At 35.6% G+C, this 25,652-nt stretch overlaps 1 protein-coding gene across 1 annotated transcript in view; it reads right to left on the bottom strand.

The window, feature by feature from the left end:
* Positions 1 to 500: 500 nt before the first annotated feature.
* The window catches only part of ARHGEF12 (Rho guanine nucleotide exchange factor 12), a gene marked incomplete at both ends in the record, with an annotated part of 117,622 nt that continues 92,470 nt past the window's right edge, over positions 501 to 25,652 (bottom strand). The window contains 17 exons of the mRNA XM_084249558.1: positions 501 to 1,015; positions 4,038 to 4,271; positions 4,585 to 4,664; positions 4,789 to 4,875; positions 5,365 to 5,452; positions 6,220 to 6,387; positions 6,901 to 6,976; positions 8,643 to 8,720; positions 12,036 to 12,136; positions 13,582 to 13,696; positions 15,294 to 15,419; positions 18,898 to 18,983; positions 19,960 to 20,106; positions 21,328 to 21,482; positions 21,809 to 21,844; positions 22,134 to 22,266; positions 24,971 to 25,186. Coding sequence (XP_084105684.1) covers positions 501 to 1,015; positions 4,038 to 4,271; positions 4,585 to 4,664; positions 4,789 to 4,875; positions 5,365 to 5,452; positions 6,220 to 6,387; positions 6,901 to 6,976; positions 8,643 to 8,720; positions 12,036 to 12,136; positions 13,582 to 13,696; positions 15,294 to 15,419; positions 18,898 to 18,983; positions 19,960 to 20,106; positions 21,328 to 21,482; positions 21,809 to 21,844; positions 22,134 to 22,266; positions 24,971 to 25,186 — 2,441 coding nt within the window. The remainder of the gene's footprint in view (positions 1,016 to 4,037; positions 4,272 to 4,584; positions 4,665 to 4,788; positions 4,876 to 5,364; positions 5,453 to 6,219; positions 6,388 to 6,900; positions 6,977 to 8,642; positions 8,721 to 12,035; positions 12,137 to 13,581; positions 13,697 to 15,293; positions 15,420 to 18,897; positions 18,984 to 19,959; positions 20,107 to 21,327; positions 21,483 to 21,808; positions 21,845 to 22,133; positions 22,267 to 24,970; positions 25,187 to 25,652) is intronic.

Below are 25,652 nucleotides of genomic sequence, written 5' to 3'. Positions count from 1 at the left end.
CCCTGTATTCCTGAACCACACAAAAATATGATCTTGCTGCAGAGCCTGTGTGCTAGTCTTCTCTACTGGAACACGTGGCCTCCAGATATTCATGTATTATCTCCCTCCCTTCCCTCTACTCAAATGCTGCCTCATGGAGGCCCTTTTCTTGGCTACCTTGTCTGCTCCCATTACTCAATGGCCATTAGTCTGACTATTTTCTTCCTAATACTTTAGGATGTCAGATAGTATCTGACATCTATTTATTTGTTTATTTATTTACCATTGTTCTTCCCCTAACTAGTACTTAAGCTCACAAAAAAAAAAAAAAAAGTGAATTTTTCTGAGTTTTATTAAATGTAATACCCAGCACCTAGAATGACCTCTGGCACTGAGTAGACTGAGTAATTATTTACTACATGAAAGAATAAATACCACAAAATATACACACATACACACACACTCACATACACACAATATGCTTGGATACCCAAAAACATCCATTTCAGCACACAGGACAGTTAACAACAATCAAAATCAAAGTTTGAATGTGAAAGAAACTTGCCTGAGATGCGTAAATTAACATCCTTCTCTTCCTTTTTAACTGTTCCATCAACTTCTGATGGATTATCATCACTATGTGCTTCACGGGCATCAAAAAAGTGCTCTCCACTCTCATCAAGACCCCCTTCTGGCTCTGTAGGAGGCATCTCTGGGGTCATAAGCATGTGGTCCATTATTAAAGTGTTACTTGCCTGGCTATCTTGGAATGCCAGTGCTACTGAATCTCGTGGAGCAGAAGATTCAGTTGAAGTCCGTGGACTATAACAAGTTGAAATGTCACCAGTTCCAGTTCTGAAGGGCATCTGTCCTTCACCAGGATGATAGGCCTTAATGTTTTCAGAGTTCTGGGTTTGACTGTCTGCCTGCCCCTCTGGAGAGGCTGTCCTGTGTCTGGGGAAATGTGGCCAGTCTTCCTGAGCACTCTTCTCAGTTAAACCCAGCTGTTGTACCAGCAACTGCTTCAACAAACCCACTAAACGATTTAGGGAGGAAGAAAAAAGAAAGTCACAATTATAACCTCAGATTGCCATAATTAAATTAGTCGAATCACCAATTATCTCTATTATGTACCTTTTTAATAATTTTAGTCAAAATATTAATTTTGTATAACCATTTGTTTTGTTTGAGAAATAAAATAAAACACCATTTAGAGAAGTTTTAACATTAAACTAGACTTGAAAAGACCTAAGGGGGTAATCCTGGTTAGAACTGCTAAATAACCAATACTATAGCTGCCTCTATTTTTTCTTTCATGTGACTAGAATAATACCCAAAGAAACTTAAGGATGCTGAAAAAAGTTGTGGTAAATCAGACCAAAAAACCCCCTGCAAGCTCTGCTCTTTCCAGAAGCAGATGCATATAACATGAAATTCTTTTTTATAATTTTATTACACAGAGAACATTAATTTTATCATTTATAATAATCCACAGAATCTCCCTACATGGTAAAGGAAAAATAAAACTGCACAGTAATAAAATTTAATTCCAGTGATTTGATAGCATGTATAATTTCCAAAGATAAAGAAACATTTTATTAGTTTTGAAAAAAAAGACCTTAGTAGCACAGCTTCCTTAGGTTGTTGAAAAGAGAACTGATTTAATTTTGAATAGACAAATGTAAGCTGTGAGGTCACTCATACAATGATAAGAGTTACTGGGATATTAGTCAAACCATCCAAAATCATGAAGTCTGTTAATTCAACAGAATTTAGAATGATCTAGGTTTTAAAGAACTGGATCAATTCCTTACTTTCAACTCTGCCTTAATTTCTCTCTTCTGTTTCTTAAAGTATACAGTTTCCACACACATCTGAATCCTTGTCCTTCTATCTTTTTGCTCTACATTTACTTCTTGATATGCTATACATTTTTTTATGGTTTTGACACTCAAACCCAACTCTCTCCTAAGTTCTAATCTTAAAACTCCCAACTACTGATGTTCTTCATCAGTTATTATTAGGAACATAGAAATCAAAACCAGTAAGACATCATCTCACACCTGTGAGAATAGCTATTTTAAAATACGAAGTGTTGGCAAGAATGCAGAGAAAAGGGAATCCTTGTGCACTGTTGGTGCGAAGTAAACTGGCTCAACCACTATAGAAAGAGGATGAAGAGTCCACAAAGGATCAAGAATAGAGACACCATGTGATTCAGTTATCCTGCTTCTGGTGTTTACCCAAAGAATCTGAAAACACTACCTTGAAAAGATATATGTACTCCTTTGTTTACTGGAGCATTATTTACAATAGCCAAGATTTGGAAACAATGTAAATGCCCATCAACAAATGAATGAATAATGAATATGTACATACACACACACACACACAGAGGAATCCTATTCAGCCATGAAAAAGCTGAAATCTTTGTGTTGAGCAATCTGATCATAAGCAAGGAAACTGAAAGAGCAATAAAAAAGCTCCCCCAAAACAAAAGCCCCAGTATCAGACTGCTTTACAAATGAAATCTTGCGATGTGTGACAACAGGGGTGGACCTTGAGGGTATTATGCTTAGTGAAATAAGTCAAATGGAGAAAGGCAAATACTGTATGACTTAACTCATACATAGAAGATATAGAAAGAAAACAAAAGTGAACAAAACCCCTTAGACTGTAATAACAAAATAATGGTTACTAGAAGAGGAGGTGGAAGTAGGGGCAGTAGGTAAATTGGGTAAAAGTGGTCAACTGTACCATGGAGGATGGGAACCAGTCTTCAGGTGGCAGTCAACATAGAGTATGTACATATCTCAAAATAATATGTTGTAGAGCTGAAATCTGTATAATGCTATAAACCAACGTTAACTGAATTAAAAAAAAAAAACAAAAACACTCCAACTTCCAGTTCATCACTGCCTTTTAAATGGCTTTCCAACCACTGTATTAATCTCAACATGTTTTAAAATTGAACCTATAATCTCTGGCAAATTAAAAAAAAAGGAAAGAAGACAAGTATGGCAGTGGGCAGTAACAAGAATACTGAAAGTATCCCTAAATATTCCCTTTCCTCTTGCCCTCACATGTAAACAAGTCAATTGTTTTAAGTATCTGTTGACTCTTCACTTTATTTTTATGCCACTGACACTATTCTAGTAGAAACCCTTTAAGCCCCAAGCCTAGATTACTACAATAGCTTAATAGTAAACGCACCACTCCAAACCTGTTTCCATTCAAATCCTGTTGCAGCTCTCAGCCAAATTAATCTTTTTTCCTTAGTCATACCCTGGCTTAAAACCTTCAAATAGTTCTCTACAGTTAGAGCAATCATTCTCAGCCCTTTCCCACCTTCAGTACACCTGAGAGATGTGACATACTCATAGTGTTACAAATGGGAATTTGTAACAGTGATACCTCTCCCTCTCTCTCTCTCCCCCCCCCCATAATTCTCCCTCCTTCCCACACCCCAGCCCCGAGTGTCATTTGGGAAGGCGAGCCCATTATGGAGAATACTACAACGTCCTCAAGAAAATTAGAGGAATACTTGTAGTTTGAAAAAAAACTTCAAATCACTGTGTATCTTTTAAGTATGGAGGACTTAATCTGAGATTTGAGGTTCACACAATGGAGCCCATCAAAACTACTTTCTGACTTCCCAACCTGATTCCCCATGACTCCTTTCACTTTTGTATGAGCTACCACACACCAACTGGTCTACTCCCTACTATGGGAACATCTTCAGATTTTCTGCCTCTTGTCTGAATGACTTCTATTCTTCTACATATCTAGCTGAATCTTACTCATTCTTGAAGGCACTAGTCACCTCTCTCTCTCATTTTCTTGGGGTCACTCCAACCAGACCAAATTTGACATACCTGTATCATGTGATTACATAAAAAGATGGGAGGTTTTTTATCATCTTCACAAGTAAACGCTAAAACTCTTGATGTGAAGTCACAATTTATATTTCCTTGGATTCTTCCTACATGATTAGAGTTGTATATTATACAACTCAGGTACTCAATAAGTATCTGTATTAATTTATGAAAAAAACTTACAATTCCTTAGTGCATCCAATGCCCACCGTTCTTCTGAGACAGGCAAATGTGGATCTGGGATTGTGATTTGATAATTTATTCCAACCTCCTTTAGAGTCCCATCTTCATGCGGCGCTTTTGCAAACTGTCTCTCAGTAGCAAAGAGATCATCTACCTCCGATTTTCCAGAGGTGTCCAGTGAATGTGATTGAGGTTTGGATGATATTAAGGGAGACACTAATCCCAAATCTCTCTCTATTCAGTAGAACAGAACAAGTGGAATATATCTTTAAAAAAAGATCTTTTTTAAGTTTTAACATTAAACATTCAGGAAATACTTGGGAAAAAAACAAGCACATGAGCTACAGAGATTATTTGTTAAGGAAAATACACAGAACTTAGAGCACTGTTGTAATGGCAAGAGAAGGCTGATAAGTGAAATTTGTTAGAGCAAATCATGCCACAAACTTCATAAACTTCATAAACTTTTATGAGTAAAAGTGTCTTTGCATTTTAACAACTAATTACAGACTACAGTCTTCTAGGTAAACTTAACAGATCGGTTTACCTGGACTCTGCATACCAGTGACTGAAATACCATGATGTTCCACTTTTAATTTTGGAGGTTCTTCTTCATCATTGTCTCCTCTATGAAAAAAAGAAAAGCTTTCAGCCTCATGAGGTGCCCAACATGACTGCAACAGAGAATGAGCCATTTCTTTTCTGACCAAATCACAAAGTCCTTCCTATGACTAGGCAAAAGTACACTCACTCGCAAGGTGATGACTGTGGCAATGGAATGGGCTTTGTAGATTGCTCCTTCACTGATGCAGCCATCCGACATATCAGGTCCTGCCAACTGCAGGAAGTTTGAAAGGAAAACAAAATACAAAAGGAAAAGGAAAAAGACATGCCCTTTAAATACACTCAGAAAGCAAAAATAAAAACAAATAAGCTAGACACCAAACAAACAACAAACTCTACTTTATCAGACAATATCTTTACTTAGACAATATCCTATTAAGTAGAAATTATAAAAACCCTATGCCTTAAAGAAAAACCTAACGACATTATGAACATACTGTCCACTAAAAAACTTTACTTGGCAACTTTACTTGGCACTTCTGAGAAATTTTTCTTTACAAAAGCGCATTCAATAGAATAGAATCACACTAAAAGACATCAATCTAAAAAGGAACAAGTTCTTACAATAACATCTATAAAAAATACAAAGTGCTTATTTCTACCTACTGTTTGATTTCCAAAGTTATAGTACAAAAACAAAATTAAGTTTATTGACTATTATATTCAGGATAATAGAAAAGTTAGAGCTATGTCTAGTACATACACAGTCTTTTCAGAAACTGTCTGTGCCACCAGTTCATAAATTTGGGCTCCGTTGTCTGACATGGAGATGACAAATAAAGCTTTGTTATCTGGAAAATAGAAAGCAAAACTTATTCTAACAATATGACCTACAGAGGACAGGGAGGATGTTTCTAGGGTTCTGGTGTTATTTTTTATCTTAATCGAGATAAAGATTACACAAATATTCACTTGAAAACATGAGCACTTTATAAAAATCCATCAAGTTAAACACTTAAAATCTATGCAACTTATATTTCATACTGTATCTAAAGTACTCAACTGAACACTATGACTCTTATGAATTTATTTTGAATTGCCCTTTTCCTGAACTCTTAATAATATTCAGTGGGTGTTGGAGAAAGAGGTCCTAAATTGATTTTGCCATAATGGAATGAACAACTTTCAAAAGAGATCTCTTTGTTGGTACAGTTAATATATAATCTGCTAACTTAAGCGGTTTTCAAAAAACCTATACTATACTTACCTCTTCAGGTTTTGCTCTTTTTTCCAAAATCAAAATCATACCACTCCAATGAAAGCCCTTTTTTTTTTTTTTTTGATATTACCTCCAAATTCAATGTTTGAAACATGGAATAAAGGCAAAAGTAACATGCAAAAAATTTTAAATGCAGAAAATGACTCAGAAAAATCATAGGCATCCTGAATCCTTAATTTACTTTCCAAACAGTGTGTGTGCATTTTTTTTTCATTTAATTTGTAGAAGAGTATAACAGGAACGAAACTGTATGCAAGTTGTGTTATTTAAACAACACTGACTATACCTTATGCAACTTTACAATAAGCCTAGACATCATATTACTCAGGACATAGTCACCTGTTGCCACTTGTCGAACCAACACGGTATTCAACTTAATGACAGGGCTAAATGTATGTTTGCTATCAGCTGTAGATGCTAGGATCTTACTATGACACCTTAACACCAGTCTGTCATCCTGCTTTTGTAACAGGACAAGAATGTCTTCCAGCAGCAATGTATATAGATCTAAGAAGAAAAAAGACAGAAAAGGTGATCAGTTCAGAAATTGAGATGTGCTTTGTAACTTTATAACAATTCGACAGAGAAATGTTATTTCTATTAAGTCTAATAAATTTAAATAATTGACTTGCTATTTTATTAAATTTCACTTTTAATAACTCATTTTTATTGTATTACACTAAAGTATCAATCTATGACTAACAAAAAATAAAGTTTCTCACCACAGGTAATTTGAGAGATAGTGGTCTAAAGAAAGCTTAGACTCATTACAATACAAGAAAGATGAAGAGAGGACCGAAGCATGATAAAGTTTCATGCTTCATCCCTAAGTGAATATTTGACACACTTCAAATATCAAATAACCTAAGTAGATCTGCAAATGCATAAGTAACACAAGGTAGCACTGTTAACTGCTGTAAATGAAAACTGTGAATGGTTATCTCTTCTCTTGGCATAAGAAATCTTTCTCACGCTTTTCTTATCTCCATTCTCACCAATAATGACAGACATGAGACCTACCAATAGATTTATCTCTATTCACTTTCCAGACCAATGGTCCTTCATGAATCATCTTCCTTTTCGTTAAATCCAAATTCTGCCAAAATAAAGAGAATTACACACAAATCATTTACAAACACTCGCTGAGATGATATTCTGTATCATCTGATTTCAAGAAATTCTTAACATAAAAGATCCCATTTACATTCACTATCATTATTGTATCTGTCAACTATTAAAACAGAATAAAGACCAAGTTAAGTGCAAAAAATTTTCCAAAAAGGAAAAGGTATCTTCCCCAAACACTCAGGAGTACTGGCTTCCAAATCTCACTCTACATAGGTTATGATAGCTTATGAAAATGAAGTTGCAAACACTCAGCCACTAGATTCTTAATCCATCCCTTAATTTTTCTATGAATAACTAGATGAGGATGATGCCTAACTCATCTATAAGAGGCCTCCAAGTTTCAAGGCTCTAGTTCCAAAGGAAATTCTAAGGAACAGCAATCATGAAAAGTTGAGCTTTCTCCACATGTTAATAACTCAGTAAGAAAATCTTTTTTCAGTATAAGTAGTTCTACAAAAATCTCATTCTCTAGAAATTAAGAAGCTAAAAGCACATCAGCAAGTCTATTTCAAAAGCCACCAAATAAATCTACAAAAACTACCACCTATGGAAATAGTACAAGAAATACCTAAAATCCTAAAAAAGTTATTTTTTTTAAAAAAAGATTTATTTATTTATGCATACAAGAGCTGGAGTACAGGCCAGAGATAAGGGGGGGTGAGAGGATTCACCAGAGACATAGTGGGGACCAGAACAGGCAAACTAACTGAAATACACTGCTGAGGGGAGCAGCGGGCAAGACAGGAGAGGTCTGCTACACCATGTAGGTACCTCCCTGGCTGGCTGGGGATCGAACTCGTGCTGCAGAGGCTGCGGATTGCTTCATGGTGCGGTGCTTAACCCATTGTGCCACCAGGGAGGCCCCTAAAAAAGTTCTCAATACAAAAGTCCATGTACTAGAAGTGGCACTTAGTACATGCTTCACTACCTTTCCTGTAATGTTTTCACCTTTTATCCTGTTAAAAAGCTTCAAGGAAAAACAAGTTACCTTGCTTTTTATTCAATAATCTAGAAAGTTCTCATAGTAAATAGCCTTGCTTTTACTCAAACTATGGAACACAATTAAATTTAATAGTAAGTACTACTTGCTTCATCTCCTGCAAATATTCCTGACCCAAAAAATTACAGTTTTGCACAAAACATTCCGCTAATGAAAGACTGAAGTAATCTTTATATAAAAAGGAAGGATAGAGGGCCTTCCTGGTGGCGCAAGGGGTTAAGACACAACCTATGAAGCTATCCGCAGCACTGCAACACAAGTTCGATCCCCAGCCAGGGAGCTACCCACAGGGCGCAGCAGACCTCTCTTGACTCGCCCGCTGCTCCCCTCAGCAGTGTATTTCAGTGGATCCACCTATTCTGTTCCCCACTCTGTCTCTGGTGAATCCTCTCACCCCCCACACGTCTGGCCTGTACCCCAGTTCTTGTATGCATAAATAAATAAAGCTTTAAAAAAGAAAATAATACTTCTAAAAACATTTAAAAAATAAGAAGCATAGAATCATAAATACAGACAAATCTAGGATATAAGAATTCCTTCAGGTACTGTATGTTCTCACTGAGATGTTAATTACCTGTCAGGTCTTTAGTAAATTTTATTTTATTTTTTAAATTATGATTAGACCATCTCTCACCCTGAGCTCTTCAACATTTGGGTACTCTGACAACTTCAGATTGGAGGTATCGAGGCGACGCTGATAATCTTCCAAGCGCTGAAAATTAGACAGGGTGGAGTCAGGATTATTGCTTTGAATATCAATGACCTTCCTGTTTTACTGAACTCCCTGCAACATTAGACACAGTGACAACTCACTCTTTCTTGAAACACTCCCTTCTCTTGACTTTGGTGGTATTACATTTCCCGGGTTTTCCTCTTACCTCTTTGACAGGTTTCTTCCTCAATCTTTTCAAACTCACTGGCCTCTCACAAGCCTGTATTTATTTTCTGAATATGTAATTCATGTACATGCTACAGTATATGGCACACAATAAATAGTAAATAAATATTTATAAAAAGTCTCCCTCCAATCTAGTCCTCTTGCATTCCCAGCCTCCAATTTTCTTTAAAGAAATAGGTATTTCTTGGGTAGCCTATGAGAAATATTCTAAGAAAATAGAATATATGTGTATATAAGTATGCTTGTTTCTATGCATACTGTGTATATATCCTTTTAAAAAAAGATAGAATAAATATTTATACATATATTACTCAAATAGTAACAGAATAGATTCATATGCATTACTGATCACCTCCCCACGTTTGTTTGTGTGTGCAGCTCATCAATACATCCTGCAGAATGATCCACATTAGCACATATAGAAAGAGCTGTCTCGTTTTTGATGGCTACATGGTATTCTAGACTATGAATGAACTATAATTTATTTAACTACATCTTAGTGGTAGTTACGTAGATTACTTTCGATCTTCTATAGCAAACAATACTGAAGTAAAATAACTGCACTCAGAAGCTTTAATACACATATACAGGATAAATTTCTAGAACTTTAGATAAAAAGGTACTTGCTATTTCCCCCATGATTATAAAAATTTCCAAATACAAAGAAAAGATTAGTCTAAATGTGGATAGAGAACATCCACCCATATACCCACCACCTACATCCCACAATTAATATCTGCTACATTTGCTTTCTCATATATCTATCCATTCATCTCTCTATCCATCAATCCATATTATTTTTGGATACATTTCAAAATAAGTTAGATATAAGCATACTTTTTTTTTATTTTATTTTATTTTTTTTAAATAATAAATTTTATTGTTATATTCCCCATACAATTGCAGCCCCCCCATTCTGACCCCAATCCCTCCCCTCCCACCCCCGCCCCCCTAAAAGTGTCTCTGGTTCATAGTTTTTTGTTGATTTTGATTTTCACTTTTGATATAAGCATACTTTTTACCTCTAAACATTTCGGCATTTATATCATTAACAAGAATCCAATATAGTTCTTTTTTAAGTAAAATTTACATACAGTGAAATGCATACATTTTAAGTGTAACTTTCACGAGCTTTTACAAATGCATACATCTATGCACTCAACTCCTATCAAGATACAAAACATTACTATCACCTCAGAAAGTTCCCTTGTACTTCTTCCCAGTTAATATCTGTCATTTAATATCATTAGTAACTTAATCACTTTTCTGTTAATTTTTACCTATTATAGATTAGTTTAGCCTGTTCTAGAGTTACATATATACTGATTATATGTATGTACTCTTCATGTCTGGCTCCTTTTATTCCACATAATACTTGTGATATTCATCATACTGTGTGTATCAGTAGTTCAATGTTTTTTATTGCTGCATTATTCTAGTTCATGACTATAGCACATTTGATTTATGCTCTAGACATTCTTATACAAATCTATGGGGTATATATTTTCATTTCTCTTGAGTAAGTCAATAGAAATAGAATTGCTGAATCAAAGGGTAGATGTATAATATGTGCATTTTAAATTTATGTGACTATTGCCAAACTGCGCTTCTGTGGTTTTATCACTTTACACATCAGATAATATTGATGCATTTGAAAGTATTTGTTTTTCTATACCCTCACCAACAGAGTTGCAATCGTATCATTTCCTAAGATATTATATCCATGTCCAAGGATACAATTAACATGTATGATTTCACAATCTTAAATTTTTTATCTTTAACAGTCTTTTAGATGTGAATCCATATAGCCAATTTGCTGTACACTTCACCCCATATCCCAAGCTCATCATCCTCCCCATAGATCTGGGGCTTCTCCACTCATGTCCATCTAAATGTGCAAGTCAGGGGTTTATTCTTATCCATCATCTTCCTTCAAATCCTTCTTTAAATTGGTCACCAAGTCTGTTAATTTTTCCTTCTAAATACACTGCTAATTCTTGTAATTCTCTAAGACACAATCATCAATCCTGGATTTCTGCTAATTGAGCCTTTTCCTCCACTCCTTTACTCCTTCTAATCCATTCACCAAGGATATTTAAAAAGTGAAAAATCTGAATGTGCTATTCAAAAATGTCTATAGTGAATTCCTACTGCTCTTAGGATAAAAAATAAAATTATTTAACAGTCTGCAGGCCCCTGTAGGACGCTGGCCAACTGTACCTCATTTCATACCACTCTGATTTTGTTTAGGAATGATCCACACTATTCTCACATTTCAGCTCATCAAATATACCATGCTTCCTTTTTTACCCCAGGACTTTTGTATACGCTGTTCCCTCTACCTATAGTCCCCTTCTATAGTCTTCTGGTTATTTCTACTCATCATTAAGAGCCTGGCTTCAATGTCAGTTCCTCCAGGAAGCTGTCTCTGATGGCCATTGCCTAATATGCTCAAACTAGGCTAGATTCTCTTCCTACACATGCCTAATACCCTGAAATTCTCCTTCACAGTAAGTGATACAAAATACTGGCACCATAGGGGTTAAAAATCTCAGTGTTATCAAGATTATTGCCAGCCATTGCAGCATGAGCTTGACCCTGGCCAGGGAGCTAACCCACATGGCATAGTAGGCCTCTCCTGTTTTGCCTGCTGCTTTCTCAGCAGCATATTTCAGGAGATCTGCCTGTTCTACAGATTCACCACTCTGTCTCTGGTGAATCCTCTCACCCCCTGTACCTCTAGCCTCCACTGCAGTTCTTGTATTCATAAATAAATACAATAAATCTTTAAAAAAAAATACTGGCACCTTAATGCACAAATTTTCTTAACCATTCTATATACTCAGTGTGTGTGTGTGTGTGTGTGTATATAGTAGAATCTCTGTAAATATAGTTAATTGAATAGATGAATGAAATGAATGAGCAAACAAGCAGATAGAGAGGCTCAAATACAACCCTAGTTTTCTATCACAAGTTGATCTGGATCTACTTATTATATGAATAGTTAACAAATGTCCTGACCTTTAATTATATAATGATAGCTTCAATTAGCATTTCACAAGTTCCAGGTAATACTAATTTAACATTCTCACTATGTCATCCTATATTTTCTTCCTTTTCCCATCTTACCTGCTTGTTTTCTGCTTCCCTGACAGCCTGATTTACATAATTTAAGATCTGACGACAGTGATCAGCAGCTTTCTTCACCTTCTCCCTTTCTATTGGCCATTCTAAATAAGGGAAAGAAATCAAAAATGGAAAATGGAAAAAAATCAGATATGATCTTATTTCATTTTAACAGTTGTAAGTATATACTAAGACGGTGGTTATTTTTATACCAGACTAAAATCTTTGGTAGAATCTCAATTCAGGTAATTTTTGGACAAGTGAGACTTCCAATGATGTTTAAAAATAAAGCATATTAGAAAATCCCAAATATAAGAAATGATACTTGTCCAATTAAGTATCAGGGCCGCTATGTTACACATTCCAGGGAGTGTTTCCCAGTCATACTGTAAACTATATAAATGGGATGAACCCTCTCCTAGAATTTCACAGTATAGCCTATGAGACTGTGTCCACTGACCTATTCAGCAACATTTTTTGAGTGATAACACAATTCAAAATACTCAAAGTAAGTTTCTTGAATTTGAGATTATGTTTAAACAAAGAAAATAAATTACAATATTTGGATTATTAAAAGAAGATGAAAATCACTAAAATGTGCTGAGATTATATTGAGGTCTACAATGTAAAGAATAGCAAAATCAGACTGTGTATAACTACAGTTTTCTAAGCAATAGCCCAATTTTACTGAACAAATCTATTGCAGTATAAAAATTAGTATGTGTGGTATAAGTCACTTTGGGTAGCAGGTACCATATTTTTAAATTGTCCAATTATGCATTCAAATTCTCAGGTATAAGAAACAGGAGTTTGCACAGAATTCAAAGCAAGTATGATAAATGCTACAGGAAGCATTGATAAACTTTTTCTGTAAAGGGCCAGATAATAACTATTTTACAACCTTACATGCTAAATGATCTTTGTAGTAACTACTCAACTGGGCTGTTGTAGTGCAAAAGCAGACAATGCCAACAAATTAGCATGACTATGTTCCAAAAGAACTTTACTTACAAAAACAGGTAGTGAGTCAGACTTAGTCCATGATGCATAGTTTGTCAAACTCTATGCTAGAGCTACTAATGAGATATATTAAATCAAATTAGCCTGAAGAAGTCTGGATTGAATCTTGTTATAAAATTTAGCTATACTGGGCCTTTCTGGTGGTGTAGGCGGTTGAGTACAGCGCTGTGAAGCTGTCTCCAGCCTCTGCAGTGCCGGTTCGATCCCCGCTAGCCACAGAGCAACATACATGGCACGGCAGACCTCTCCTGTCTCGCCTGCTGCTCCCCTCAGCAATGTATTTCAGTCAGTCTGCCTGTTCTGTTCTTAGCTCTGTTTCTGGTTCTTAGCTCTGTTTCTCACCCTCCCCCACATCTGGCCTGTATCCCAGTTCTTGTATAAATAAATAAATCTTTAAAAAAAATAAATAAAATTTAGCTATACTACTTGGAAATTCAACGTCCAAGCACCAGGATGCTGTGAGAGATTAGTTAGCAACTTATGGTTTTCTTTGTGCCTTAGCTTTTTTATTTCCGCAAGAATAATATACCTGTGTATTTGGCAATATTATCCAATAGAAGAGGGTACTTAGTAAGCCTCTGCATTTGGGTGGGTATGATATCCTTCAGTTGCAGACGACGACACAGTGGATTACTCTCAGCATCCTAAAATTAAAGTGAAATAATTGATTTTGTATTTCTTATTTGGACTAATTAAATACATATCATATATTCATCATAGGTGTCTATACAATCACAGGTCTAATTGTTAAATCAAAACTTACCATTTCCAAAAAAAACAAAAAAAAAAAAAACAAAAAAAACCAAACTTACCATTTCCACATCACGCTTTTGTTTTCTCCTTTACTCAGAAAATGGGGGAAGGTACCCTTTATCACTAAAGCAATGGCTTCTTATCTGTTTAGGGAAGGACTGAGAGCCTCCATAATCAACTCTAAGAATTGCTGTCTTGTGATTCAGAAAATATATTTACATTTTCCTAAGGGTAGCATGCCTACCAGTTATACCAGTTAATTTATACCAGTGCTGTGCAAACTTTTCAGTCAAGTACCAAGCAGTAAATATTTTAAATCTGTCGGGTCATACAGTATCTGTTATAACCACTTCAGTCTGCTATTTGCACAAAGGCAGCCACAGACAATACATAAAAAAATGAACAGAGTTATATGTAGTAAAGAGTTTTAAGATGACCTCTAACATTTCCATAGTGTAGCACACACCCCCTATATGAATCCTTTCCCTGGAGTAAAAATAACCCATCAATGTGATAGGACGGCACTCCCGTGAGAAGGTTACTATCAGCTGACTAGGAATTAATCCAAAAATCTGGTGAATCTGACCTAATCAGAGGAACCTTCAAAAATAAATAAATAAATAAATAAATAAATAAATAAATAAATAAATAAATAAAGGCTCTGCCAGAGAAACACATTCCTACTGGTCTGGAAAAAGGAAACATTCATTTTATAAACTGTCTGAAAAAGCCACATGCCAGAGATGTAGACATTTTCTAGGAGCTGAGAGTAGTTCCTAGTCAATAATAGCAAGAACACAGAGATCTTAGTCACACATTTATAAGGAAATAAATTCTGCTAAAAAACAGAGCTTAGAAGAGGAGCCCAAGGCTCAGATGAGAATTGAAGCTCCAGCAGACAAGGTGATTTCAGTCTGATAAAAGCATGAAGAGAGGGTTCAGCTAAACTATATCTTTTAAGCCACAAAAACTATGACATGATAAATCTGCATTGTTTTAAAAGTTGTCACATTTGTGGTAATTTGCTACATAGCATTAAAAATGAATATACTATGTTCTAATAAAACCTTGTTTACAGGTAAGAGGCTGAATATGGCCTGTGGGCTGAAGTCTATTGACCTTTGATAGATACCACTACAGACCTCAGAAAGTGTGACTGCTATTACAGTCTTTCCTGGGCTTGTTATAAGCCCCAATCCCATGTATTAACTATGTCATTTTAATAATGCACAGGGATAATTTCCTGACAATATCTATCTCCATGGCAATGTGGACTTCTCTGTCAAGTATTTTAATCTTGACATAGTATTTACTATTCATCACTCCAACAATATCCAGTAATTTAAGAATAATGCATGGCTTAAAAAAAAAGGTCAACATAGGTAAAATCTCTGTAAAAGGCTTAGTCTTAGAATTCCCCCAGTTCATTTTATAATTGATAATTTAAAAAATTGCATTTTTTTCTCTTACACAACTTATTCAACTCACTTGCACAAAAGTCTGGAATCGAGAATCCTTTTTTTGACGAGATTTGATCATTTCCAGGGCAAAAGGCTGGTTGCTGCAAAAGGTAGCAGCAGCTTGTTTCAACTTCTCCTCGCCTGGTCCACTGAACTGTGCCAAGAATGCAAAGAACACAATACAGAAGTGGGTACTGAGCTTGTATAAGGCCAAAGAGACAACTGCATTCTGTTCCATATTCCATTAAGTATTCTCTGGTGACAGCAGAGACCTATACATTTGTGTGCAGCATCAATGTTTCTCCATTAAAAAGGTCTGAGTCTGACACAGACAGACCTTTTCTGATCATATTCCAATGCATTCTTGCTCATTGATGCTTACCACGCTTAATACTTTTTCATTACCTTGCTAGACCACTTCCAAATTGTATAGAGAAGTTAACATTTACTGAATATGAAGACACAAAAACTTGAAGACTGAGATTAAACCTTCATTCTCATAGAATCTGACACCTTCACAAAAATTACTTTGCTATTGCTCCAGGAACAAGAGACTTGGGATTCTGGTCTTCTTTCTTACTCTGAAATACAGGGCTGGTCATAACTTTTCCAGGTTGCAATAAAATCAAATCATTGCTACAGCAGCTGGAGCGCCATGCCTTGACTCTCCCTTTGGGGAGGAAGCATCAGTATAATCTTTTGCTAAAACATTTTTACTTCAGTCAAAAAAGTAGAATCTTTTCCTAAAAAATTACATAATTACTGATTTTTTTAATTTCTAAATTTTTTTGTACACATCATGATTTAAAAATTCTGATAAAACATAATAATGTTTCACTCATAGTAAGTACTCTTAAAAGTACAGGTGGAATAACTTATTTTGAACCATCTTTATATTTGTAATAATTGCTTTATGGTTTATATGAAAATGTTTTATGAAAAATCCTTTTGAAGTACATATGTTGATATATTAAAAGTAACTTTTGTTCAACTAGGAACCAAAGTGTTATTTGAATAGGTTGCTCCAATGTTGTATTCATAATCTATAGTAAACTTGGCACTCAACATGTTTAATATGAGACTGGTAGCAATTTTGATATGTTAATCAAAGTACAGCTGGACTTAGAAAAGAAAATAATATCCCCAAACTCAAGCAATTTTATAGTAATTTTACCTAGTTAGTCAACTAACAGGATGATTTTAAGAGAACAATACTAGAAAATACTTTTCTATACTATCTTTAAAGATATAGTAAATCTAAAGGTTTATTTATTTTTGCCTTTTCTATTTCTGGTCAGTGCTTTGCTCTAAATTAACCCTCTGTCCCTAACAGTTACTGACCAAATTGGTTGGTCATTCTGTTTTTCTTCAACTTCCTATGGGTATATACTGATCACTGATCAGTAATACACTGATCAAAAATGCTCATCAAAAGATGCTGAGAGACACCTTTTTGGGGCCTCCCTGGTGGCATAGGGGGTAAGTCTCAGCACTATCACCACTGTGGCCCACGTTGGATCCCTACCCACACAAGGCACAGCAGACCAATCCTGACTTGCCTGCTGCTACCCTTAGTAGTTTATTCCATAGATCTGCCTGTTCAGCTCCCCATTCTGTCTCTGGTGTATCCTCTCACTTCTGCTCTCCCCAGCCCACACCCCAGTTCTTCTATGCATAAATAAATAAATTTTTTTTTAAAGATTTAAATCTTTTAAATCTTTTTTTTTTCTTTAAAAAAAAGATTTATTTATTTATGCATACAAGAACTGGGGTACAGGCCAGAGGAGTGGGGGGTGAGAGGATTCACCAGAGACAGAGTGGGGAACAGAACAGGCAGACTGACTGAAGGACACTGCTGAGGAGAGCAGAGGGTGAGACAGGAGAGGTCTGCTGCACCATGTGGGTTGCTCCCTGGCTGGCCAGAAACGAACCCGTGCTGCAGTGGCTGCGGATTGCTTCATAGGTTGCATCTTAACCCTTGCACCACCAGAGAGGCCCTAAATAAATAAATCTTTTAAAAAAAAAGACATTTATTGGTCCTGCTCTTTCTCAATTTTATTTTACCCTGTAATAGATTTATGGAGTCCAACGGACTGTGAAGAGAGAAGCAATTGCACTCTATCCCTTACCAGTAATGAATCTCATTTGACACTTGGTGCTGAGCATTGTTTATCTGAGATACAGATGAAATTCCTGAGGAATCAAGACTGATTATCAAGTACATACAACTTAGTTATTTTACTCCAAGCTTGACTTGCAAATTGATGCTACACTATGTCATACTACACATTTTCGGTTTCAAGTTGAGGAGAATGCTGCTAAGTCACTAGAACTATTACAACTTTCATTGCTACATAGAGATCAAGAAACAAAATGAATTACATTATAAAAGAGCAGTCATAGAGAAAGTTGAGCTTTTTAAGGACACTAAATCTCCTCAATAACAACAATGGCAGACTGGGCCTAAGGAAAAATGCTTTAGAAAATTCTATGAAGGCGAGAAAAGACTGGATTATGATTCCCTAATTCTGGTCTAAGAAAAGATCTACTGCTGAATCAGTAAGTTCTGGTCCAAGATCTAATCATTGATGAAAGGAGTAAGATAAAGATTGTTTTAGTCAACCAACTAGTATTTCATCTTTTGAAAAATTATCATTGTAGAGTTACCAAAATCTGTGGCATTTCTTCAAGCAGTCTACATATTGAAGCAGTATCTAAGCAGTTCTTGTTCAGGCTTAAGATTCTGAGAACTTCATTATATACTATTATCAGCTTTAACTATAGTATTTTCTTTAAAAGCTTGGTTAGGGCCTCCCCTGGTGGCACAGCGGTTGAGCGCTGGGCTGCGAGGCTGCCAGCAGCCTCTGCAGAGCCGGTTCGTTCCCCGGCCGCAGCCGAGGGTCCCACAAAAAATAAATAAATAAATAAATAAATAAATAAATAAATAAATAAATAAATAAATAAAATAAAAGCTTGGTTAAATCCACTTCCCCTAGGAGTATTTTCCATATGTTCGATTAAGTTTCCTTACTAAATATTCCCATAACAACCTGTACTCTCCCCTTTTGCAATACTCATCACACTTGAAATAATAACATTTTTTCCATCGATTATAAGCCCCACCATGGAGCAGAAACCATGTCTGATTTGATTGCTAGCATATTTCCAGCATCTAGAAAGATGCTTGACACATAAATATATACTGACAAAGAGTCAGGCAGAAAGAGTAACAGAATTTGACAGATACCAACGTCTCTGAACTCTTCCCTTATACTACAAACAAGTTAATTTTCACTTTTCTAATTTTATAAGGGTAGTTCTGGATCTAAAAATGTTTAACAATATACAATTCTGAAATTTAGATTAACAGATGATAGTTAAAATTCTACATCAGTTAAATTATTTTTATCAAGATCCACTTTATTCTATATTCTGTAGGACACAAAGAACTATTATTTTTAATTTGATGGAAGAAAAGCACTTTGAGCACTTATTCAAGAGAATACAAACTCTGAACCCTTTACATTAATTGTGAAAAATGAATGAGTTTGCATATTTAGAAAGGCTATTTACTTAATCTTGAATCTGGTAGTTGTTTATGAAAATATTGAAAAAATAGCAGATTTCCTTACCCAGGTCAACAAATCTTCCCCAATCTGATCAATAACAGAAGTCTCATTCCTCTTTCGAACAGCCTTCATTTGCTCATTCAATCCAACTAAGCAGGGGGGAAAAACAATGGAAAAAATTAAGTATGCACTCACTTCAGGATGAGTTATTGGTGGTACCAAGAACCTAAACTTTCAAAAAAATAATTTTCAGAAAAGTATAAATGCTTTTAATCTCCTTAAAAATAAATATAAACACAATTCTTATATCTCTAGATATCTGTGAGCTCTATCTAAAATCAGATGCCAAAGCATAAAACAATGTGTAAGCTTCAAGATTCATCTGTCACCATGTTTATAAAAAACTTAAATTTTAATAGTGCAGGTTTTAATAGTGCATTGTTTCTCTCAAAATGTCTGTGTTCACAGGAATGGATGAATTCAAGCCTGAAATTTTTCATGTATGCTGATGAAACCTAAGATCACCCACAAAAAAATAAAAGGCATCAATCTGATTGACAGGTACTGGTAGGTGGTATGGCATCCTTGGGGAGAGATAAGATATTTTGGGTCATGGGGAAAAGGTGACTGTCAAAGAGAGGAACTGATACTACTGTCTACAAAAGTCTAAACTGACTACACCAGGAAAGTCAGCAAGATGGAAATTTTATGTATGTACTCAAGTGTTCCAAACAACAAAACAATAAAATAATTCCTGAAAATTATCCTACTGTGGGATTATATACTGTATATGACTTTATAAAATGCACTTATACATATTATTATATGGAATATATATATTTTAAAACATTCATAGTATAATGGATAGGAAATTTTACACTATTGTTTTCATCTTGGATATTGACTAAATCCTGTGCTAACACTTTGTATACAGAAAGTTGAAAGCAGGGTTTAGATAGGTTTAAATAGCCAACTATTTCTTTATTTATGCTATATGCTCACATATAACTGTATAATTTAAGGAATGCTACCTGGATACATTTATAAGATTTTACTGTTACAGTGCATTTATGTCATTTATCCATTGAAAATGTTAGGAACAAAGATCAGAATCATTTCTCTTACTGTGAAGTTGAAGAATATCATCCAAGTTTGAAAAAATTTTCCGTAGTTCTGAAGATGACAGAATTCCTTCTCTGGACACTCGCTGATAGAACACCTGATCAAGAACCTTCAATGTTCGAACATGAGCTCTTTCAGTATAAAACAATTCTAAGCAGAAAAAGAGATATGAAATGTCACCTTACTTAGAATAATTCCATGCAACAAACATAAGCACTAGCTAGAATTATATAGCAAGTGAGTTATATAATAATTATAGTTTAGGACAGACATAGTTATCTCTGAAGTCATTTTCAGAATCTTGATTCCATGAAACTCTGCCACATACCAGCTCTAAGAGTTGACTACTGGCCAATGAAAAACATCATTCAATGTACTTAAAAATTAACAGTGCACCTCCAAATTCCTCTCCAAATCCCCACAAGTCACAACTACAACATGAGAAAACTGTAAACACTATCATATAGCCTTTAAATTGAACCCTTTTCATAAACAGCAGTACTTTTGGTTATTGAATTTGCCTATAAATACTCAGTCTGAAGACAGACTTGCAATTTCACTGTATCAACTTTTTTTTGTATCAACTTTTTTAAGAGCTAGGAAGGCTATTTTTCAAGTCACATCCTGAAAAGAGCAGCCAGTACAGCAGACATGTCCTATCTCTGTCACATACATGCTAAAGTAAAATAAAGAAACTGTACTAGACAGAATAATGGTAGACCTGGATCTTATTTTTCACCTATCACTTAAGAACTGTATGATTCTGCTTAAGTCAACCAACCACCCTGAGCCTTACCTTCCTCATTTATAATTGCTGCATAAAAATAACAAGTGATAGGGCAAATGTCTCAAATTTTTCAAGTTTAAGATCTACAAATCGGGCCTCCCCTGGTGGCGCAGCGGTTGAGTGCTGGGCTGCAAAGCTGCCCGCAGCCTCTGGAGCACCGGTTCGATCCCCCGCCACCAGAGAGGGTCCCACATGGCGTGACAGACCTCTCCTGCCGGTGCCCAGTGCTCCCCTCAGCAGTGTATTTCTTCGTCATTCTGCCTGTTCTGTTCCCCGCTCTGGCTCTGGTAAATTTTCTCACCCTCCCGCGCTTCTGACTGCCCAGTGCTTGTATAAATAAATTAATTAATTAAAAAAAATCTACGAATCTATGAATCTTAAATACCCCAACGGTTAAACACAGAATCACTTATGTTTTTTGAATTGGAAAGTTTAAGGATTATCTATCCGGTTTAATTTCCTTTGTTTAAAACAAAAGATTAGCAGAACTTTGACGCAAACTCCTAGACTCAGGGGTTAGTTTTACTCCTGAAAAAACTCAATATATGCGAACAACTATAACAACAAAAATTGATTGAACTCACCATTAATTACTTCCTGTCTTTTGATCTCACAAGGCTTTAGTCCCACTAACACATCTCGACCAACAAGCTGCTGCCAGTTGGGTGGATCTGTCTCTAAGTCATTTTCAAACTGTTCATCTTCACTTTGACTTTCTCCAAAAGCTGAGCTATCGAACCTTAAAAGGAAAAAATGATAAATTCTCCTTGAGGATATCAGGTGGACAGATGGCAAATGACACAAGTTTTTACATTATAGTAAATCAGATTTCTGAAGTATTGTATAGCAAAGAAGCTAAGGCGCAGTCCTCCTACAAATGGCTAATATGTGTTACATACACTCTATAAATAACTTTTCAATGATTAATGTTTATTAAGAACTTTGCTTTATACTGTCTAACAGATTTGTGTGCAGGAATTCTTTTCCTTTAAAATGAGAACTTTAGGGGAAAAGATATATTTCTTTAAATACGCTTCTCCTGAAAGCTATTTCAGGATTACTTACTTTCGAAAGGGCTTTGGTGTTCCATGTTCAGTCACCCTAAAACAATGGAGAATAAACAGTTAACATGAAAACAAAACTGTAATCAAGAAATTCATGCCCAAGAGAAGCAAAACTGGGTTAAACTACCACAGCTGACAAAGAATTCTTCAGGATTTAGCAGCAGATAAATGAAAAAACAGTTGAGTACTTGTAATAGTAACTCTAAGTTCTAATTCTTTCCCCCCCAAAAAAACACACGTGAGAGAAAAAAAACAATAGGAAAAATAGGAATACAGTACAGTCAAAAAACTTAAGCAATGTCTACCCTAAGATATCACTACATTACCTTTCTACTTCGCACTCCTCCTCCTGTACTTGGTCTAGTGTAGGAGGTGTGAAATCAAAGAGAGTGTTGGGTGTACGTGGTGTACCATCTAGAGAGTCTCCAGATGTTGGTGTTTCTCCAACTTGCTTTGATCCTGAAAAGACAATAGTCAGACATTAGGGTGGTATCAATTTTTAATAAGGACAATAATTACAAAACTGATTTAGTCCCCAAAAGAAGGTCCACCTAATCCATAGCCATATTCGTATTTAAACTGTTACAGGTTATCTAGAACCAAAATTCTAACATATAAAATGTTTATATGCACTAAAAAATAAATAGGAAAATCATTTGTTAGCAGTTTTTAAAAAATGAATGTAAGACATGACAACTCAGAAGAGCATATGATGAACAGAAACTTTTTGTCACCTGATTTACCCTCAGAATCAATCTTTTTTTAAAGTTTCAAATTTTAGTGACTATGGTAGTCCAATTCAAACCTCATACTTCTTATTCTTGATTTATTATCTTTAGGTAATAATTATTTCTTCCTCTGAGGATTTTGCTCACTTATACTTCTCGCCTGCACTTTCCCTCCATTTCTTCCCAATGTCTAGTAATTGTATTACTATTACTAGTTGGGTTATTGATTATTACCCAAGTTTCAATAGCATGACTATGTTTTTGTTACATGAAGGAGTTAGGATCTTAGCTCTCTTCTGTTAATGTGCTTCTGTGTCAGATAAGGTATTAGCATCATATCCTCCTCTCTAATTATATTCTTTCCAATTACCTTTCATTTCTTCCAACTAGTAACTATTTTACTTGTTTCATTAAAATTTTTTACATGTACATTCTGACCTGTAGCCCCAAATGAAAATACTGTGTTTTGCCTATCAGGTTGCTTCTAAAAGTCTTATGCCACTGTCTAATGTTTGGCATTACGTATTATCTTAAGTATTAACTCTAACAAGCAATTTTTACCAAGAATGAGCGGTGCTTTTCATATTTAAGAATGTAAGACTTGGATATGATTTGGCTTTCTTTTGATGCCAATATGTAAAAAGGTCGTTTAGTATGGAGCTCTCTAAGAAGGGAGTGTACCTCACATGCGCACTGTCAGGCTTTAGGCCCCAAATGTTAGAACTCTAGTCCACTAACACCATGAAGGACTTAACTATCCCTACATAATCATTCAATTTCTCTTAAAAAAAAAAAAAAAGAAAAAAAGAACATAGTGTTCTTCAGTATATAAATGACAGACTTCATATTTCCACACTGTAAAGATCACAGATTTCTGACTCAATTGTTTTGATTGTAGACCTTCAATTAATTCATCGTTTTCAGATTTACTTCTTACTCACACATTCCTTATCACATGCCAATTCTAAATCCAATTCTCTCCAGGGTTCCAATGGGCAGACTGGCTCCCACATTGGACTCAAAAACAAATTATAGGCTCCAGCTTCCTTTATGTTGTTTTATCCATCAAATTATTCTTGTCTCATTTCAATCTCCCCCAAATTTGTTGAAATCTTTCACTTCAACATTTTACCTTCCTTTCCCTACATATGTTTTTTCTTTTTTGATTACCTACCCTGTTTTCATTTCAATGAGAAACGAAAGCCATGAATTAATGCAGGGTCCTCAATTCAGTATCTTCAGAATTCCATATCAGACACAATCTCCAGACTATTCTCCAAATCTCATCCTTACTTCATAATAAATAAAAACCCACCGTTCTATCTTACATGGGTAATCTCTTCTCAAATAGAGGTGTTTCTGCCATATACTGTGGACTTGAGTGGAGATGAGATGGGTATTCTTTCCCTACTACTACTTTCAGATCATTATTTTTCCTTCTTCTTATAAAAGCCTTTGCTTCTTGGAGGCTCTCATTTTTTGGATATTGTCACATATTCTCCCTCCTCACAACTATCACCTACCAACAACTGCAACTCTGGCTGCAGGTCAAATGTTTCCTTTCTAGACTAATATCACACAAGGTAACCTCAAAACCCATGTATACTAGCTATTACCTTCTTTACGTCTAGTAACCTCCTCTATGCAACCTTAGTGTCCACTTCCAGAACTTTATCCTGGATCTGCCATCACCAGAGACTGAACTGCCTCCAAAACGCTAATGGAGCTAGGTAGTCCATTCTCCAACTATAACCAGTAGTCTCCCGACTCACTTACTTAAGAAGCCCATTGTAACAAATTATGAAAAAACATGGTAAGATCTTTTCCCAATTATCTACAATTAACTTCATATCTTTCTTTCCTTTTCAAAATCTTTCTTTCCTTTTCACTCTCAGTAAATAACTTTAACTTTCACATATACTCTGCATCTCCTCTCCCCTATCCTCAAATTAATGTTCTATTGGTTATGGAGTCTATCTCCTGTATCCCCAACACCCTTCTCTCAACTGGCACTAAATAACAAACAAGAAATCTTTAATATCTCAGATTTTGGAGTCTTTTTTAGACCAACCCCACATATGCCTCTAACCGCTATCCTTCAACACTCCCTTTACTTTCCTTTATTGGACACAGCAGTTTGAATATTTTATTTGTGTGACTATCTTCCCATAAGAATAACACATGGGACAGGAATCTATGTACATCTGGTACAAAATTAAATTCCGACAGAGAGCTCAATAAGTTATCATTCCGTATAGATTTGCCACTATTTACAAAATTTTAAAATGTTAAAACTAAACTAGATAGGAATTCAGTTTTAATTCAGAATTTAATTATTGATTAAAATAATTTGACATTCTAAGACTATCAAATTTCTTAGTGCTATTGTTTTAAAATTTTGATAGTCAAGAAGTTAAACTACACCATTAGCTCACCCGTATCATTCTCTTTCCCTCCTTCCTGAGAAAGAGGAACCCCTGAAGACATAGAAGACATGGAATTGGCTTGCAAGTATCCTATGTCTGCTCCATCGCTTGCTAAGCCACTCTGGCGCAACTTAGCAGAGTCCTGTGGTTCAGGACTCACAGATGAGGGTGTGGATAAGTGCTTAGGGTGGCGCTGCTTCTGTTGTAGTTCCATGGCCCTGCCAACTAAACAGAAAGCAATGCTTAACAATTTACATTGCAAGACAACTACAAGGAAAAAAAAAAAAAGATAATGTAAAGGATCTGGAAAAATGTTGGAACCTAGAAAAATCTATGGTGAATTATTACAGAGTAAAGAATAGATAGATTAGGTAGACAGGTAAATAGGTAGATAGTAAGTAGACAGACAGACAGACAATAGAGCGGAAAGGGAAGAAAGATGAAAGAGAGAAAGGCAGAGGATGGTGGGAAGAGGAGATCAAGCAAGGATGAAAGAAAAGGAAGGGAGGTGGTGGGAAATGAAATGGAGAGAGAGGACACAGATGAGATGAGAAAAGATGAGCGTGATGGTGAATGTGGGGAAAGGGAATGCCAAGATAGACACATACGGAACTATATATATTTCTATATGTAGAGCGAAGATGAAGCCTTTCAGCTCTGTGAGTTATTAGCAGCCCCTACCCCACTTTTC

This window comes from Talpa europaea, assembly GCF_964194135.1.
Source record: "Talpa europaea genome assembly, chromosome: 12".
Taxonomy (NCBI): Eukaryota; Metazoa; Chordata; class Mammalia; order Eulipotyphla; family Talpidae; genus Talpa; species Talpa europaea.
The sequence above is the reverse complement of the archived record's forward strand: the minus strand, read 5'-3'. Positions and strand labels throughout refer to the sequence as shown.